Consider the following 18,522-nt stretch of genomic DNA (forward strand, 5'->3'; position numbering starts at 1 on the left):
AAGTGTGAAGCACAGGACATTGCAGTGAATAGATGTCCGCCCGATTGGATACATATGAGGGAAATTTAGTTATTTCTATTAGCAGAAATGTGTTCCATCCATTCGGTACTCTTTTTGATGCCAAGGCTCACTGTAGCTCCTCTGCTAACGTCCGGTGGTCCACACCACTTTACGTTCGACAGCTTAGGAAGAACCCCCGACAAAACAGACACACACTGCTGCACACAAAGTGATTTTGGAACGTTTATTCGTTAACAGATTCATTGCACATTTGCTGAAGTGCAGAGTCATAGTCAATGTAAAGCTTTAAAAAATACAATCTCAGTCATCTCTGATGTGATTCTGGGTGCGTTCATGTCGATCGTTTTAAATAAAATACAGTATATGACAGATAAACCTTCTCTTTAGGGTGGTAGTCATCGATAGATCTGGAAAGTAAACACTGAGAAACAGGGCAGCATAACTGGTCAACGTCAAAGGTTCATATCATTCATTCATATTTAGGTAGTATAACTTTTTGACATAGTACATGTACATTTCCCTTTGTCTTTGTAAACACACTTGTGTCTTAATGTTTTTCTTTTTTTTCCTTTTGTTTTTTTTGTGTATTCGTAGAATGTGACATACAGTACTACCCTTTAGAGAAGAGCATAAATTACCACCTTTCTGTTGGCACCTGAATTATCATAAACACCGCTCTTGAGCTGCAGCTTTTTTTTCTTTTTCTTTTTTTTTAGCACGCTCCATTTCACACAGAAATGTCCCCCATTCTCCCTTTTGGAAATAGCTCAATAGATTTACAATACATATTTTTTTCATTTTTTGATTAAAAAAATAGTTTGAATCAACTGTACACAATACCAAAAACAATGTGCTTATCCCCATAAGGTATAGTGCTGAGAGTTCAACATGCCCTTCACCATCTGTAGTTACACTGAACTCTTCTATCCTTCCCACCTTTCTTCTTTTTTTTTTAAGATGGGGTGTAATCGCAGGATCCATCACGGAGGCCTCTCTCCGTGGAACTTCCGGTGTCTGTGCCTGCCGCTCTTTTCCTTGGCCATGTTGATACAGGCGTTGTGCTTGTTGCTTTGCAAGTGGTTCCAATACTTGATGAGTTCATTGGGTTGGAACTGATGGGATGTGATGAGGTGGCTGTATTTACAACTGGAGTAAGACACACGCCAGTGGTTGAAAAGGAACTCGTTGGGAGGGGGTGCTGGTTCAATGCGCAGCTTCGCCAGGCAGATTCCCACGTAAACATCCTCCAGGTGCAGCCTGCGTATGCTGAGCGAGGCCTGGTAGATCAGCTCGGCCATGTCCCCTGAGAACACGTACCCCGTGCCTGAGCAGAATATCGGGTAGCGCTCGCTTGGATACACCTCTGGTGGCATGTACCACTTGCTGTCTTTGTTTCGGTTTGGTGCATAGCCCCTCATCAGGTAGCCAGTGAAATACCTCTGCCTCGGAGGCATCTCAGGTTTCAGCAGCTTCTGGATGAGATATTCTGTATTGACAAACATGTCACTATCTGTCTTCATCACGTAGGAAGCATGTGGGCAATAGGTAGCTACCCAGTTCATGCCCATCAGAGTTTTGATGGTCAGGTTGTAGTAAGTGTCCTGATAGTCCTGTTGAATGATATCGTGGTAAACACGGCTCTCTTCCTCGATTCTGCTCTGAAGGAGGGTGTCCGAACTCTTTCCTGTGCCGAGCAGGAAAAGACAGACAAACCCCAGGCCCATCGCCACGCTCTCGTTTCCCCATGTCTGGCGGATTGCATTGCGGGCATTGGCCTGTCCTGGCTCAGCAGCTATGAGCAGGATGAGAAAGGGTGTGCTGTCTCTGCACTTGAAGGGCTCGTTCAGGATGTATCGATAGGGCTGGGCGCTAAGCCTCCCGCCAACACCCATCTCCTTCTCTAGCGTGTTGTTAGTACTCATCGAGTCCCCGAGCCCCATTACACCCATTCTGGCTCCTCCACCTCCTCCTCCCCCCACGACTGCTGCCTCTCCTGCTGCCCCCTCACCCTGCTGAGAGCTGAGGTTGAGGAGAGGTTTTGGTGCAACATTCCCTGTTTCCCTCCAAAGGCCCCTCAGGGAGTTGCTCTGGTTCGCCTCTCCCTTGGGGCTTCGAAGGCCCCTGACAGTGTAGGCAAGCGGGTTTTCGCGAGGCCCGCTGTGCCCTGGCAGCCAGTCTTGGTGGCTGAAAAATAAGAAAACGGCGAAGAGCAGGGCCAGTGAGACGAGCCCGGCCACGTGGGTCCGAAAGAGGGAGCGCTTGACGGTCCAGGTCATCTTGATGGGACAGCAGTGCCGCCGTCTCCACTGCATGATGCAGGTCGGGGTCGCAGGAGGCTGTTGCTGCTGCTCGAGAATGGGCGGCGGCGGTCACATACAGTCACCGTAAACATGTGGTTGTCAACAATCAGAGGGTTATCTGAGCTGACAGACAGGTTGGAGTTAGCCTCCTGGTGGAGTCAGGGGAATGTCTGAACCCCCTCCGATGCAGCTTAGAGCAGGGTTAAAATCTGAAAAGAGAAAAAAAGGAGACTGAGAAAACAGCTTTGGAAGCAGCCCAAAAGCACCTCCTATTCACTGGCACAGAGCCACATGTTAGTTGTCTGAATTGCAGGTGTGGTTTTTATTGTGGGAAAGAACTGAACCTAATTATTAATTGTGCTTTGTTTTTCTCATGGCTTGTTTTGACACGCTCGAGTGACTTTGACTAAAAAACCCTCAGTTAGAGCTTTCTGTGGATGGAGGGTCCAATATGGCAAATGGCTCTCTCGGTAAGCTGACTTAACAGTTCAAAAGGAAGTAGCTGATTCACCGTGAGCACTGTTGTATCTTTGATTGGACAGGGACGAACAACACGGCAGGGCCTGGATGCTGCTCTGAAAATTATGCATACAGTGCATCTGTATGGTTGAAAAACAAGCACTCCCAGTTGTGTCTAGTTGCTGATATACAGAACACATCCCGAATAATTCTATCTCATGGTTTACACAACTGACGGCCATAAATTTGCACAGTGACAGAAAATAAAGGGAATCAGGAATTCATCTCATGGTTAAACCCAGTTAAAATAGTCAAGACTGGTGGAAGCTACATTTTGGGCTGGCAGATTGGTGGTAGGCATGGTGAGATGGTGGTTTCTTTTTTTCTTTGCATGTCATTACTCAGTTTAATGCCTGGGGCAAACTATAAATTGCAGGTTTGGCCCAACGCGGTGCCAGCAAACGCTACCCTGAGCCGCATGGGCAAGCAAGTGTCATCAGCCCCCCGCAGCGCGTCAACAGCTAGGGAGGAGATGCATCTGTCAAAGTGAGTTTTCAGGGTCCAGCAGGCAGCGGTGCCTAAGCCTGAGCCAGCCTCTGGTGATAACAGCCATCACCAGCCATTCACCTTCTACCTCCAGCTTATCAATGCTGCCTACTGTCTAGCTGCGATCACCCAGGCTGCTTGAGGTTGGAACATGGAGACGTACAGTATAAGGAGAGGACAGATAAGGAAACAGGCAAACAGTGTGGACAAAAATCTACGTGATTATGTGTGCTGTCCAACAGGACGTTGTGCACAAAGAGAGACATAATGGTGAATGCGCAGAATGCAACTGACAGACAAGCCACTTAGAAAACTCTATGCCAGGGGTGACAAATTCAAGGTCCGCTGGCCAGAATCGGCCTGGGAAAGCCTCAAATCTGACTGTTTTGTTAATCCTGTGAATTAACAAAAAGTTTAAAGTATTTGTAATTACAGGAAAGTCTAGGCAAGGACAACCCAGAACTACTTCTGTTATTTTTACACATTTATTTCCAATACTGACATATTGTTCATTTACTACAGCAGCCTTTCTTTGTCATATACAAAAAACCAAGACATAAAGTTGAAAATGTCCATCTTTTTTCCCTATATTAAGATATTTCACAGATTAAATGTGTAATTAAAGGGCTTTACACTGACTGACACTTAAGATCAGAGTACGCTGTATGTGGTTCATGATCTAAAATGAGCCTGGCTCTGTAAACGCACTGTTCTGAAGCAGGATTTACCTAAAAAGATTGTGGTATACACGCACCAGCTCAGCGAGTCACCAAGGCAAACAGTCATCTTGCACAAAAAAAGCATTTACTATGCAATATAGTCAATCACATGGATAGCAAACAGCACACATGCAATCATTTTTGTTGGGATCACTGACAGACAAACCCAGAATATAATGCCGACAAGATTTAATGATACACACAGCAAATACGCTACACACATAATCAGATCTGTGTACACACACAGACAAAAGATGCATGTGCACATCACACATAATTATATTCACACTTGACGCAAACATCATCACTGCTGTCCACGTTGACTAACACACACACACACACTCATGCTGGCAGTACACATCACTAGAGAAAACAGAATATGCCAGCAGAAACTTGGAGGTTGTACTAGACTCTGGCGAATATTAATGTAGCAGCAGTGTAGCAGTCTAGAATCCCCTTTTGCTTCCTGTGTGTGTTAATTTACTGCCTGCCTGCATTGCCTTTCTTGCTTGTTTGCTTGCTTTTTAATAATTTGAGATACGAAACAATGGAGCAATAATTTTTGCAAATGCAACATGCCAGCTTGCTATGAGAGAGTGTTTTTTTTCTAAATCTAAACTTGCAATTTTCAGTTTCCTGCTATGTTTGCTCATTCATCATGACAACTGACAAGGAACACGATAACCTTTTCAGGCGAGTGTGCTTACCCAGCGCAAGCAATTACAGGAGAATGAGAGAGGCCAGGGCCGGCTTTGTTTTAAAGGTTAACGTACTTTACATCGAAGCACATCCAGCGCTTGAGAGATTTCTGCTGTCAGCTAAATGAGCATGTAGTTCCATGAGCTCTGATGAAGAGTCCACACACAGAGGCGCATACACATAAAAATAAACATGTACGCACGGGTACACACGCAAAATCTGACATCTACCCCACCCACGCGCTTACAACCCTCAATGGATTTCTGACGTTGTTTTGGATCTAAATGCCAATTTCACCAGGAGATCAGGCATCCATTTTTAATTTTTACCAGTGCAATTTAATCTGCCAATGCCTTTCCTCATTAATTCATTTTCTTCGCTCCCATCAATGTCCCTTCTATATAAGCCAATTAGTTACACTAGTGCTAATTAAAGCCCCAGCGTTTCAGCAGCGGTCAATAGTCAGAATGACGCCTCGGGGAGTGGCACTTTGGTAACATACTAAGCATACATTGTAGTGCCTTTTCTCTCAGCCTTAAAATCAGCAGGAAGAAACTCCCAATATTCACACACCAATCACCACGGTTTGCTTTCTTTCTTTCTATGCCTGCATAAGCAGCCTAGACTGCTTTTGCGTGAACATGTTGTGAGACGCATGCAAAACAAGCTTTGCCGATGTCAATGAAGATATGACCTTCATTTGATGAAAAAAAATGCACTTTGTGATAGTGACACATTTTCTTGAGGAAAACGGCTCACAGAGCGGCTGCTCACTGAAGTTAGAGGTTAAATTCTGCTTCACTGGAACCGGTCCGACTGATTATGTGGTTCATTTGACATTCCTGTTTCCTCCAATAACACCAGCCTTGAAGCAACCACTACATTTATGATTTATTTTAATGCTAAACTAGTGTTACGCCATACTGCCTTCATTGGAGTAACGAAAGCTCAGGCATCTCTAAAAAGAACCATCAAAGGCTAAACAACATCGACAAACAAATCCTGAGTGTTGTGGTTGAATGAGATATAACTTGTATGGAAAAACTAGTCTTGTGAAACAATGTTCTTTGGACAGAGAAGACCAAACTAGAGATGTCTGGGCATAATGCACAGGGCTGCGTTTGGCAAAAACCAAAAACAACAAATCGGCACAAACACCTCATTCCAACTTGCAAGCACAGTGGTGGAGGGGTGACATGGCTTATTTTGAAGGCACGGGAACTGGGCACCTTGCATTCAATGAATCTAACACGAACTAGTCTGTAGACGAAAGTAGATCAGCTACAGCTTGACTGAAACTGGTTCATGCAACAAGACAGTGGTCCCAAGCATACCAGCAAGCCTATAACAGAATGGCTGAAAAATAGCCCCCCCTCCGAGTTGCAATACCCAGAAAAAGTCCACAAATGATATGGCAAGAGCTTAGGTCACCTGTGCATTTAGAATGCCTGTAAACATAAGTGAACTGAACCTAAATTGTAAAGAAGAACGGGTTGTACAGAAAATGACAACTTCAAGTTATTGCTGGTAAAGGTGCTTCTAAAAGCTACTGAATCATGAGGTGTACTTAGTTTTCACAGGGCTGCAGAGTCCAGTGAAAACGTTTTTCACAACACTATATATACATCATAAAGCTGTGAAATTTATGGTTTTCAGGGTCTTTATCATTAACTCGGTTTCCCTGGGTCTTTTCCCGTGTTGTAGTTGTGTGTCTTATTTTGAAAGAAATATTTGCACGTTATTCTATATATTCTCCTTCCTTCCTTGTCTTTCCCCTCCTTCCCCAATCAGTCGAAGCAGGTTACTAAAACCCCTCACTTAACCTTTTTCTACCAGAAGTCTTTTCCTGTTAACTTCCTCTCAACTGTGACCAAGAGTTATCATTCTCACATTCTTTGTTCTGTTTAATACCATAGGGTGATGACTGCGACTGTACAAATGAGTGCTACTGTATACACATAAACTGAGGGTAACTGCAACTGAGTAACTTATTCTAAAACATTTGAAAATTGAAGTGGCAAAAATGTTGAAATACTTTTGTCTTACTTAGTTTCAGTAATGCTCAATTGTACCTGAATGGCAAAAGACACTCAAAATAATTAATCCTCAAATTACTTCCATTTCCTGTCCTGTAACTGAATTGCCTCATCGCTTAAGCTTTAACTCCATAAAGTCAGTACTATTTTAACTGCAGTTCTTTTTGACTGAACTAAATTAGACGAATCAAACGTCAGGTAGATATGCAAATTACATAGATGTTTTTTCACAGCTCTTACCTTATTGCTGAAGTAACAGCTGTTAGAAAAAATTTGAAATCATAAAAAATATGTTGAGGAAATAACGTGTCCGGCAGCTATGACTTCTGTTTTCAATTTTCGTGGAGAACGGTCTATTAATGTCTATTGTCTATTCAACATCCAATCCAGGCTCATTTTGGTCTATTTAACCTAAGTTATGTAGAACAGCTTAGAGCAATGCACTCCATGGAAACATAACTAAATATAGCCAGGTTGACAGTGACTACCTATTTTGTATATCTGAGGTGGAGTCAAAAACCATACCTGCTCAACAAACAAGGAATGCAGCTTTGCAACGCTCACTGTGTTTTAGCTGTCGGGCAAACTGACTACTCATGGATGTTCTTCATAACAACTGAGTCACACATGGCAAATCCACCTCAGCTTTTAATACTTTTTTCTCCTTTTTAAATTTATTTTCTAATGAAGTCACCATTTAAAATGCTGACACGTAATATGATCTCCTCAATCATGGACCTTCATCTATAAAGCCCTCCTTTTGGCATCAAGTTTGAAAATACCTTCAGTAAAGTATCCAGCACATTCAGGTCTCCTTTGCATAACTGGTTTTCCCTGCGTCAGTAGCACGCACTGGGCTCTCCAAATCACAGACAAACAGTATCCCACAGTTGTTTATGTTTTTGAACCCATTTTGCACAGAGAGGCATTTTTTGAAAATTGTATTGATAGCAATGTTGAATATTATTACACAGGAAACAAACAACTACACGTAAAATAATTACACCGTGGCGCCTCTGCCTTTCTAAATGGAGGGACGGTAGCTGTGTGTGTGTATGTAAGTGTGTAAAAGTTTGGGAACCACTGTGACATAATCCATTCCTCACTTCTGTTCAGCAGCACTCCACTTCAAGAACCTGTCATTTCATTCTCAGCCTTTTGTTTACCATCTGATTGCAGTGAATAGTTCAACATGTAAATCCAAGAATACTAGTAACTTGAGATCAGGGGTGGTGGTCATCCCTATTCTAATTTCCACACTGTTGTTCTATTTCTGAATGGCCAGCTGGCAGCTTTACTTTGGTTATATTTACTAAAGTGAAAAGCAGGGTTTTCACAATCTTAAGAAAACTGCATTTCTTTAAATAAAAATTATTAAAATAAATTGCGTCTTAACTAGTGATGAACCAAAAACTAGTTTCAAGCTCAAACTTTTCTTTACAAAAAAACCCTGACGGCCAAGATCTTTTTGTTGTTGTCTTTTTTCACATTTTTGCCAAGAAAACAAATTAATCTATCCATCTAGTAGATTTTAGGTTGCTTTGATCAACTTCAAATTATTTTAATTCATCCTTTACTTTATACTATGGCAGGCATTGATCTATCCCTTTGTTAAATCTGATGTCATTAGCCATTTCCCAGTCCAATGCTGCTTCAGTTTTCCAAATCAATCAAACTCTGAGCCACCACTCAGAGAGAAAGATCTTTTCAGCCATAATAAAATGATCACTGCGGCTGTTCTCCCAGATATTACAGTTAAGTTTACATTCAAGGGTTCAGCCGAGTTGGACGTTAACAGGAAGCTATCTCACTGGTTTCTAACTAAAGATGAGATACCAGGTTCTGACCAAAGTATGTCTAAAATACTAAACAGAAAACACATTAGCTGTGACATTTAAAGGGTTAGTCAAGCTGGGCCAACTTACATACAATGATGTGCCACATGGTGGCTAGCTACATAGCTATGTTTAGGCTAATATAAATACATTAGCACAGGGATGATAAGAAGTTTTTTCCCAAAAGCTTATATCAGCTGTCTCTAATGGGCCATCATGTGGAAAACTTCAGCCAAGAGATGAACCAACCTCAACACCAGGCTGATCACTAATATGTTTCTATGGTGGGCTGTGCAGCAAATGAAAAGCAAGTGAATAAAAAACCTGAAGAGACTAAGAATTCAATCCAGTTCAGTTAAGGTTTATTTAGGTAGCACGAAATCAGAATAGCACTCCCGTCAAGGTACGTTCTACTGTGAGGTAAAAACCCTGCAGTTCTGGAGAAAAATGGCAACAATCAATGTCTCTCCTATGAGCAAGCACTTTGCAATAGTGGTGAGGAAAAACTCCCTTTTAACAAGAAGACACGTCCTGTAGAAGCAGGCTCTGAGAGGGGAAGCCACCTGCCACCATCAGTTGGTGGTTAGGGGAAGGAGAAAAGAAATAAAGAGAAGAGAAAAATGACAGAATAGCAAAACCTCGAAAAATAGACTTAACCTCCTAAGACCCGAACTCTTCCACGGCATGCATTTTTAATTATTCTTTGATATTTGGGCTGATTGGGACCTGATGAATGTAAAAACAAACAATTACCAGATTTTTTTTAACCTAATTTTTGTTTCTAATCAAAATAAGAGCCACAAATGAGGATATTCGTTTAAAATTTTGATAGAACAGTAGCAGTATAATGTCCTCGTAAGTGGATATCAGGCCCTTGTAGAGCAAAATTTAGTATTTTGGTCTAAATAACCCAAAATGCGATGTCCACATATGTGGACGCCAGGTCCTAGGAGGTTAAGAAGCAAAAAGACACTTTCACTTACTCTGCAGTAACAGCTGTTACGTGGAATATCTGGAAAGGAAGAATCTCCACCAACTGACTTGTTGCGCCAGTGGCATCCTGTTACAGTAACACACTCAAATTCAGTGAGTACTTTAGAACAACAATTTATTTGTAGAAGGCAAGAGTGCATGTTGTAGAACTGAATCTAGATGTGCAAATACATTTATGAATTCTATTCAAATTCCATTTGTTTGACAGTCTACCAAAAAATCTTTCCAAGGACTATCAGTCAACTGCACATCTACAGTAACCTTGGATGGAAATCACAGTGTCACCAAAATAAAGGTCAGAGAAAGATTAAAAACAGACACACACACACAGAGAGAGAGAGAGACACACACACACACACACACACACACACACACAATAAAATAAACTAAAACAGAATAAAATAAAAGTGCTATATGGACTATCCTTCAGCTATAGAACAAAGTTTAATATACTGAAACAGACACTGAAATAAAAAATAGTTTGAGTTTTAAATGAAACCATCTTCAGGTTACTGCTTTTCATATCCCCTTTAATATGCTGCTTCTTCTCAACACATCTGTCTGAGTCTAATCTGCTAGTATACTAATAAAAAAATAATAATAATAATTTGTAAAATTCATGTAATTCATGTGATACAATTTTTTAATTTCGACACTGGATTAAAGAGCCGGCACACAGTGTATGCTGCTCCTTGATTTCACTGTTTTCTTTTGTCTCTGTCTATAAATCCAAGTGTCCTCTGTCAGTAACGCTTTACTCAAAAACAAACGTTCCTGTGATATATTTAGTTACGTGGACGAGTCGTTTTATCTGTAGAATATTGATAAGGTCAAAACCCAAATACAAAAGAAGGAAATTTGGCATTTGTTGTACTTTTACAGGTTTAAAAATAAAACCGCCTTGTATCTTTACCCCCGCCAAAAGTAAAAGATTGTCATGATGTTTTAAATAATCCACAGACTTGCCGTCCAAGAACTAAAGAAAAAGGATAATTTTCAGACCCTTTGAAAACGTTGTTTGCTGTCTGACTCAGCCTGGAAAGGGCCGGCAGGATAGGGAGGGTTGAGTTCTTGCTAAGTGTTGAACAGACGAGACACTCTGGATGGCCAGCTGCGTTTTATTTTTTTTAATATCCTTCATGACTAGAGCCTGGTCAAATGTGGGCCAGGCCACTTGAGCCCTTCCAACACACGACATAGCCATATCTGATCCTTATCAGGTCAGCTGACCCAAATTACAAACTTTTCTGGTATCTAATCAAGAAGTGTTATTCATATTCTGGTTTTAAGATAGCCATTTCTTTAAACTGACTTTGATTAATCAAATAACTGATAAATACTGTAATATAAATGTTTTTTGTTGCAAAAAAATGTTTCATAACAAGATAAATTGTTAATGTTTACAACTTCCCCCAAACTGCTGGTAGTTCTCTCAGGCAAACAACTGAAAATAAAACACTGTGCTGTTAGGAAGTGGTGCAAATAATTCACTGAAAATGACTCGCTAGCACACGAATCTTTACCTGACATATTTTACCATGCAAACAAAAGTAGGGGCAACAAACAAATATCAGATGTTACTTACGTCATTTTCTAGTAAATGTATAAATTCAGCAGAAAGCAGGACCTCAGACTCTGCTCTCTCTTTCAATCATCTCCATCATTTTCCCCATAACTGCCTTGATCCTTTGCTCATACCGAGGCTGCTGGTTTGTGGTTGGCTCTGAGCTCTGGGTTTGCTTTAGTCATTTTTCCTTTGTTAGCTTTTTTTTAAAACAACCATGTTTAAGCGTCTGTTTGTTGCTACAGACGGTTTACTTTTATGAATCTTTGTCTTTTGCTCACAGTGAGGAACTTCCACACTAACGTAACCTCAGCTTGTGGCTGCGAGTGTGGAAATCGGCCGATTCTGACCAATGCATCACATTAAACAGATTCTCTTTAGATGTTTCAAAGCTGATTGGATTAAAAAAAAAAGTGATTTAAAAAAATGGATTATTTTCAAACATACATCAGCGTTCTGAACTCCACAGATGTAATCCAATTTCGTGTAAACTGAACCTTTACCACATACACTGTAGACAGTAAACATTTAGACTCGCTTGGTCTTTAAATAGCTTTAGGTCTGAGTAATGGCAGTGACAACAGAAAGTGTTGAGCAGCCTTTGGACTTTGACTTGGACTCCCGACCTTTTAGGAAATCAAGCTTTGGCATCCAGGACCCACCGCAGCTGTAAATATTATGCTACAGCATCGCACTTCTCTAAGCGAGTGACAGACACAGAAAGTGTTATCCACTTCCGTTAATTGTGCTATCTGAAAACTATTACTGCTGTATTTACCTCTCACAGTCCTAACACCCTGCACATGTTCTCTTCCCTTGGACTCTTTTTGAGGACTCGGTTCAGACGCCACTGTAATAAATTATAAGGGGGTTTGAAAATTAGACCCTATTAAAGTTTCATAGTCTGGTGGTCAGAGTGAACACCCTGACGGGGGAGGTTAGCCTTTTTTTCCCTCTCCGTCGCAGCATTTAGCAGATATCCCCCAACTATGCACGGTCTTTAGTGCCCAAAAACACTCAGGCAGCTCGACATGATGAAGTGGATAAAAAAACCCCTGTTAATTGAACTGGATCGATGGAAAGTCCCTGGCCTTGCATCTTGGCAGGTTTACAGAGGGATTTCCTAAACTTGATTTTTATGGAGACTAATACAGCATGCACTACTGACCCCTTTTGCTGACACTGTGCCTCCAGGAATGTCACACAAAAACCAGGCAAGTGGACAACATTCATTTTTAGGGGAAGAAATAATAGTGGAATTTAAATAAGTGGTCCTCTAGTACACCTTCCCCGTGGTAGGGGGGGGAAGAGGGGCTTCTGGAAAGTATCTGAGACAAGATGCATGATGTTGGGACAAAGGTGTGTGGAGAAATTGATTGATGGCTAGATTGGTACTCGTCAAGGCTGCTGGGGAAGAAAGGTGGATGTAATGGAGGGGAGAGGAGGGCGGGGAAGGCTAAATGAATAATGAGGATGTGGGGGGACCGATGAGACGTGCAGGGCTGCCTACCTCCTCCTCCTCATGCTGCTGCCGCTGCGGTAGCTGATGGGGCTGCGGTCGGCTGAGGGAGAGCAGGGACCCCGGTGCCTGCACTCGCCATCACCGTCTCTCAGGACTGGAAACAATCTGGGCTTTAGTTCCCTTCCCCCTGTTTTTCTAATCGCACTGACACCTTCAATGCGTAAGGTCCCTCCTCCTCGTTCTCATCCCCACAAGCTCAACAAACCTGCGGGTTTTGGTTCTCCTCCTGCTGCGACTCCCCCTCTCCTTCCTCTCCTGTCTTGCGCCTTGTGCCCGCTCTACACTGCTGCCCTCTACTTCATTTACGCATCCCCTCACCTTTCTGTTTCTGCGTTGTTTTCTGATTTTATCCAAGTTTGGCCCGCTGCTCAGATGTGTTATTTCATGTCAGAATGAAAGCAAGAACACCACAGCATCCCCGCCCCGCAAGGCTATCGGGGAGCCCGCTGAAAAGCGACAGAGCAGCAGGAGTACGGCTGGTACTTCACGATGCTCGGAAAGCTGGTGTTAGGCAGAAGGGGAGTAATAAAAATGAGCAGAATAGGAAAAAATATATATATAATCTTCCATATATAAGTCCAATCACAGCCAAAACATGTTCCCCGAGTCCTGGAGTGGGAAACGGAAACAACAACTCATCTACCTTCACCTCCCTGCTTCGGGTTTTCAGTCCGCACCTTCTTGTTTTTTCCTTCTCCTGTGCTCCGTCTCAGAGCGACCCCGGTCGGATTCCTCAGCCGGGCGAGGTACCTACTGGCCCGGGGAAGCTGGCTGTCAGACACCGCTACACTGACAGAACTCTCCCACGTCACCGCATTCTTAGCGGAGCATCTCACGTGACCCACTTCAGTCACTCATGCTACCTTCAAGGATCGTGGGTGAAAAAATGTCCTCCCTGTATTCTCCCTCTCCCTCTCTCTCTCTCTCTCTCTCTCTTTTTCTCTCACACACACACACACACACACACACACACACACACACACACACACACACACACACACACACACACACACACACACTCTGCGTTCCAGCAAACACTCTTACAATTAAAACTTAATCAAGCCATGCTGCATTCATATTGTTATTTGACAATTTAGGGGACAGTTTTCTTCATCTTTCAGTTTGAGGGTATAATCAAACTGATAACTGAAGATTTTAGAAACTTTATTTTCATCTTGCCACACAGTGGAAATGCTGTAGACATGTTATGGCAATAATGTTTTATCTTTTAATGAGGCAGGTGTTTTGGCTGTAATTAAATGGCTGAACTAAGCCATTGTTTGCTGAAGCCCCAATCGTGATGCCTCAAGGCCATTATTATGGCCTTTGTTATCTTTGTGTTTTGAAATAGATTGTGATAAGTGATATGGGTTGAAGAATGATTGTAACAGATGTGCTATGGAGCCGATGGTCCTAAACTCATAAACTGATGATCATAAAATATAGAGGTAGACAAATTAACCCCATTGGTTGGTGAAGTCCATTGTTGAGCGTAAAGAGGAGCATTTTCGCTTGTCCTTTGAAACTGGACATGCTGATGACTGATAATCCAAGAGACAGAGCAGACTTGGTGTGTTGTGATGTACTTGGTAGGATCTTTCTAAAAGCATGCCTTCCTTTTTTGACCTTTTAACTCAAATATTTTATACAAAAAGACTTAAGAGTAGGGAAAGAGTGAATAAAATCTGTTTACAGAGGCCACAGATTAATGGAGCTTAGGCCCACTTTAGTTTGATTTAGAAAATAAATTTACAACACGCAAGACATAACCAGCAATGCCTTTTAATCCTACGCTGCAGCCTTCCAAGGCATTCAGCCATAGCTGACTGCATCGACCTGCCATAGTTACATTTCTTGGGGGATGCACATCAGATTACATGAAAGGATAGGGCACAGAGTTTTAAAAAAAAAAAAGGATTTCCTGTTATGTCATAAATTATGACAGATTTCCTACAGAAGTCTAACTCGGGCCTTTCTCATAGCCTTCTAGTTAGCCAGACTGGCTTTTAGGTTTACAACAGAGAAGAAGCGAAAAGAGACTACAACATCTCAATTGTGCCTCAGACCTACATTCTCAGCAAAAAACTAAAAAGAAAAAAGAAAAAAAAGAAACCAATGCAGAAGGGTCTTAACCCTGCATTTTATTTGGCTGCCAGAAGACTCTGGTCCTATAGAAATCTGTGGAAAAATGGTTTTCTGACTTGACCTCTGTAAACATTTTCTTGACAAGTTTATGGGCTCAGACACTTATGCTGTGTCATAAAAAATTGAAAAATTAAGTTTATTTTGTAAGCCTCGGTCATATGTTTCACAATGGATATTTATCCATAGTATCCTAATTAATTAATTACCTCTGGTTTTTCTGGTTTCAAAAGGAATGCAGTTGTACAGTCTTCAGGAAAACACCCCTCTGCTCCTTTTCATTTTGACATCAGTAAACTCTTTATTGATGAGTAATGTGTCTCAATCTCTAGTTTGAAGTCTTATTTCAGGACATTCATTTCATTGAGTAGGATTTAGGGTATGCCTGCCTTGGTGTCTTGGGAAGTCACCACAATATGAAGATGCAATATTTCTCAGCAAAACACCAAAGAAAACTTTCTACTGGACCCTGAACAATGAGACTTTAGCAACCAATGAGTGATGTCACTTTGACCACATCCATCTTTTACTATCATTTTATGACATTAACATTAAATACGATTATTTTTGTGGAATGGCATGTAATGGGAAATCATTTATATTTGGACTAAATTCTCAAGGAGTCTGTATATTTTTTTTTCTACCTGTAGTGCAGCAGTTATGCATTTCATTAAAGCTGCAATCCAATTACAAAAACAATACCTCATGTAAAAAGTGGAAGTCACATAAAGAAATCTGACAAAGAACAGGAAATCAAATACGATGTATCTGAGACGGGAATGTGCAGTTGTTGGGTTTTTTTTTTCCGCAAGTTTTCTCTTTGTTTAGATCCATCTGGGTGACAAGGTGCACATTTGATTATCAAGGCAAAGAAAATCATGGTTTCTTCTTGCTTTATTCTGATCCATTTATCATCCTTACAATGTTTGAGAAATCAAGAATGATTCCAAGAATCCAGTGAATTGGTGACAGATGTAGTTTAAAAACCAAAAAAGACCTCTCAACAACCCAAAGCTTAGTTCTTCCATTTTTCCCACATCCGCTTGAATGCAACATCACTCCCTTCTCTCATTTCGCTCCCCCTCCTTCACAACCCACCACCCTGCTCCCGCTCTGTGGGCGGAAAAAAGGGGGATTTAACTCGGTAAGAGCATGGTGGCCAGCGGTTGTCTGGTAACAGCTGGATTTGCCTCCATTGTGCTCTTTGTTTGACTCTGCCTGCAATGGTCCTCCCTGGACAGCGCCCTTCTCATTCCAACTGTAAATTAAAAAGGCATCTTTTGCCCCGTCTGCTACATTAGTAATGCATTATGCACACATGATTACCAACTAAATTTAGCATGCTTTTCACATCTAGACTAAGAACAAAACACACACACACATTCGCACGAAAACAAAACAACATGTGCTCCCCTGCAGATTACAGCACAGACTTCCTGCCTCCACTTCATGAGTCTGAAACCCTACCTGCCTCATTAATGACCTAAAGACAATGCAAGACCCTTCATCAACCCTCAGTCCTGTTTACACTCATCCACCTCAAAGGACCAGTGTGTTTCCTGATAAGGGATGAAAGCAAGCTCGCCTCTCTCCCTCTCTCAGTGGAAGTGGACCAGATGGAATTATAGCTCGTGCGAAAAGCAGCTCACCACCGCTCACCAGAGGGAGAGCGGCCTCTCGCAAGCACTGTAAATATTGTAAGGTACACTGCAGCACAGGAGCACCGGTGACTGAATAATTAATAGGAGCTGTGTCTTTGACAGAAATATTTTGGAGGCCGTTAGCTCTGCTACCTGGCCAGTGAGAACATATTTGTCAAACGAAAGCAATGTCGAGGTGGTGATTGATTTCCGGTGGCTGCCAGGTTAGAGGCAGCGTGCCTTCGTACATTAATATCATGTGGCATCTATCACAGGTCACTTCCTCAACTCATCTAGTCTTGGCTGCCCTGCAGAGACTAGCGTTTCAAAATGTAAATTGTCGTCATTAATTGCCAGGTACCCCCGGGGCGTCTTGGAATGCCTGCTCGGGTGTGTTACACGCAGATATACACTCACCCAAATGCATGCTTTTATGGTGTTTCTACATTTCTTAGAAATGTCTCGTAGTCATTTCTTTATAAACCATTCATATCCGTCCCATTCACTATATATATATATATATATATATATATATACCCAGCGCCCCCGCGGCGTTTATCCTCAACTATCTATACATATATTAACCTGCGCACTGCCAGGGATGATCTACAGAAGGATCTATTGTTCTCAATGCCCACAGCTTGGATCACTAGGCTGCCACGGAATTGTACAAGATCAATGGGACCCTAAGAGCCTTATCAGGCTTCATGGATTGTGGCGTACAACACTATAGGCCAACTCGAAAGCCCATCACAAGTTACCATCAAGTGCGGGTTCTACCAAGGATTGATCTGCCCACAGCTGTTCTGCATAGGCCTGAACCCCACTCAGGGATATCATAACAGACTCTGTTACGGATACCGACTACGGAACGGAGCAGTTGTCAGCCACCTCCTGTACATGGATGACATCAAGCTGTATGCCAAGAGTGAACGAGACATCGATTCACTGATCCACACTACCAGGCTATACAGCAATGACATTGGAATGTCGTTCGGACTGGAGAAGTGTAGTCGGATGGTAACAAAGAGAGGGAAGGTAGTCAGAACTGAGGGGATTGAACTACCAGAAGGCAACATTGCAGACATAGAGGACAGTTACAAGTACCTGGGGATCCCGCAGGCAAATGGGAACCATGAAGAGGCCGCTAGAAAGGCTGCAACCACCAAGTACCTGCAGAGGGTCAGGCAAGTCCTGAGGAGTCAGCTGAATGGTAAGAACAAGATCCGGGCCATCAACACATACGCCCTGCCCGTGATCAGGTACCCTGCTGGGGTAATAAGCTGGCCAAAGGAGGAGATAGAAGCCACTGACATAAAGACAAGAAAGCTCCTGACCATGCATGGAGGGTTTCACCCCAAGTCCAGCACCCTGAGGCTGTACGCTAAGCGGAAGGAAGGGGGCCGGGGACTGGTGAGTGTCAGCACCACAGTCCAGGATGAGACAACGAACATCCAAGAATACATTGGGAAGATGGCCCCAACTGACCGAGTGCTCAGTGAATACCTCAGGCAGCAGAAACCCAAGAAAGAGGAGGGAGACGAGGAACCATCATGGAAGGACAGGCCCCTGCACGGTATGTACCACCGGCAGATAGAGGAGGTGGCTGATATCCAGAAATCCTACCAGTGGCTGGACAAAGCTGGACTGAAAGACAGCACAGAGGCACTAATCATGGCAGCACAAGAACAAGCTCTGAGTACAAGATCCATAGAGGCTGGGGTCTATCACACCAGGCAAGACCCCAGGTGCAGGCTGTGTAAAGATGCCCCAGAAACAATCCAGCACATAACAGCAGGGTGCAAGATGCTAGCAGGCAAGGCATACATGGAACGCCATAACCAAGTGGCCGGCATAGTGTACAGGAACATCTGTGCCGAGTATAACCTGGAAGTCCCGAGGTCAAAATGGGAGATGCCCCCAAGGGTGGTGGAGAATGACCAAGCTAAGATCCTGTGGGACTTCCAGATACAGACGGACAAAATGGTGGTGGCTAACCAACCGGACATAGTGGTGGTAGACAAACAGAAGAAGACGGCCGTAGTG

General features: G+C 42.6%; 1 protein-coding gene across 4 annotated transcripts; it reads right to left on the bottom strand.

Moving 5' to 3' along the window:
• Positions 1–229: 229 nt before the first annotated feature.
• On the bottom strand, positions 230–13,545 carry b3galt2 (UDP-Gal:betaGlcNAc beta 1,3-galactosyltransferase, polypeptide 2). 4 transcript variants are annotated; one of them, XM_026147461.1, is made up of 2 exons: positions 13,372–13,545; positions 230–2,530 (listed from the first exon to the last, which is right to left on the bottom strand). In XM_026147461.1, exon 2 carries the CDS (start codon positions 2,331–2,333, stop codon positions 1,002–1,004), a length of 1,332 nt encoding a protein of 443 aa, XP_026003246.1. In that variant the 5' UTR covers positions 2,334–2,530; positions 13,372–13,545; the 3' UTR covers positions 230–1,001. The 4 variants fall into 4 exon arrangements, with proteins under 4 accessions (XP_026003246.1, XP_026003244.1, XP_026003243.1 ...); XM_026147459.1 differs by having other exon boundaries at positions 13,338–13,545; XM_026147458.1 differs by having other exon boundaries at positions 12,683–13,545.
• Between the last annotated feature and the right edge of the window lie 4,977 nt (positions 13,546–18,522).

This window comes from Astatotilapia calliptera, chromosome 17 (genome assembly GCF_900246225.1).
Source record: "Astatotilapia calliptera chromosome 17, fAstCal1.2, whole genome shotgun sequence".
Classification (NCBI taxonomy): domain Eukaryota; kingdom Metazoa; phylum Chordata; class Actinopteri; order Cichliformes; family Cichlidae; genus Astatotilapia; species Astatotilapia calliptera.

What these genes read in the sequence shown, in the direction of transcription:
- b3galt2 (XM_026147461.1), bottom strand. Translation starts at nt 2,333, where the DNA reads ATGCAGTGGAGACGGCGGCACTGCTGTCCCATCAAGATGACCTGGACC.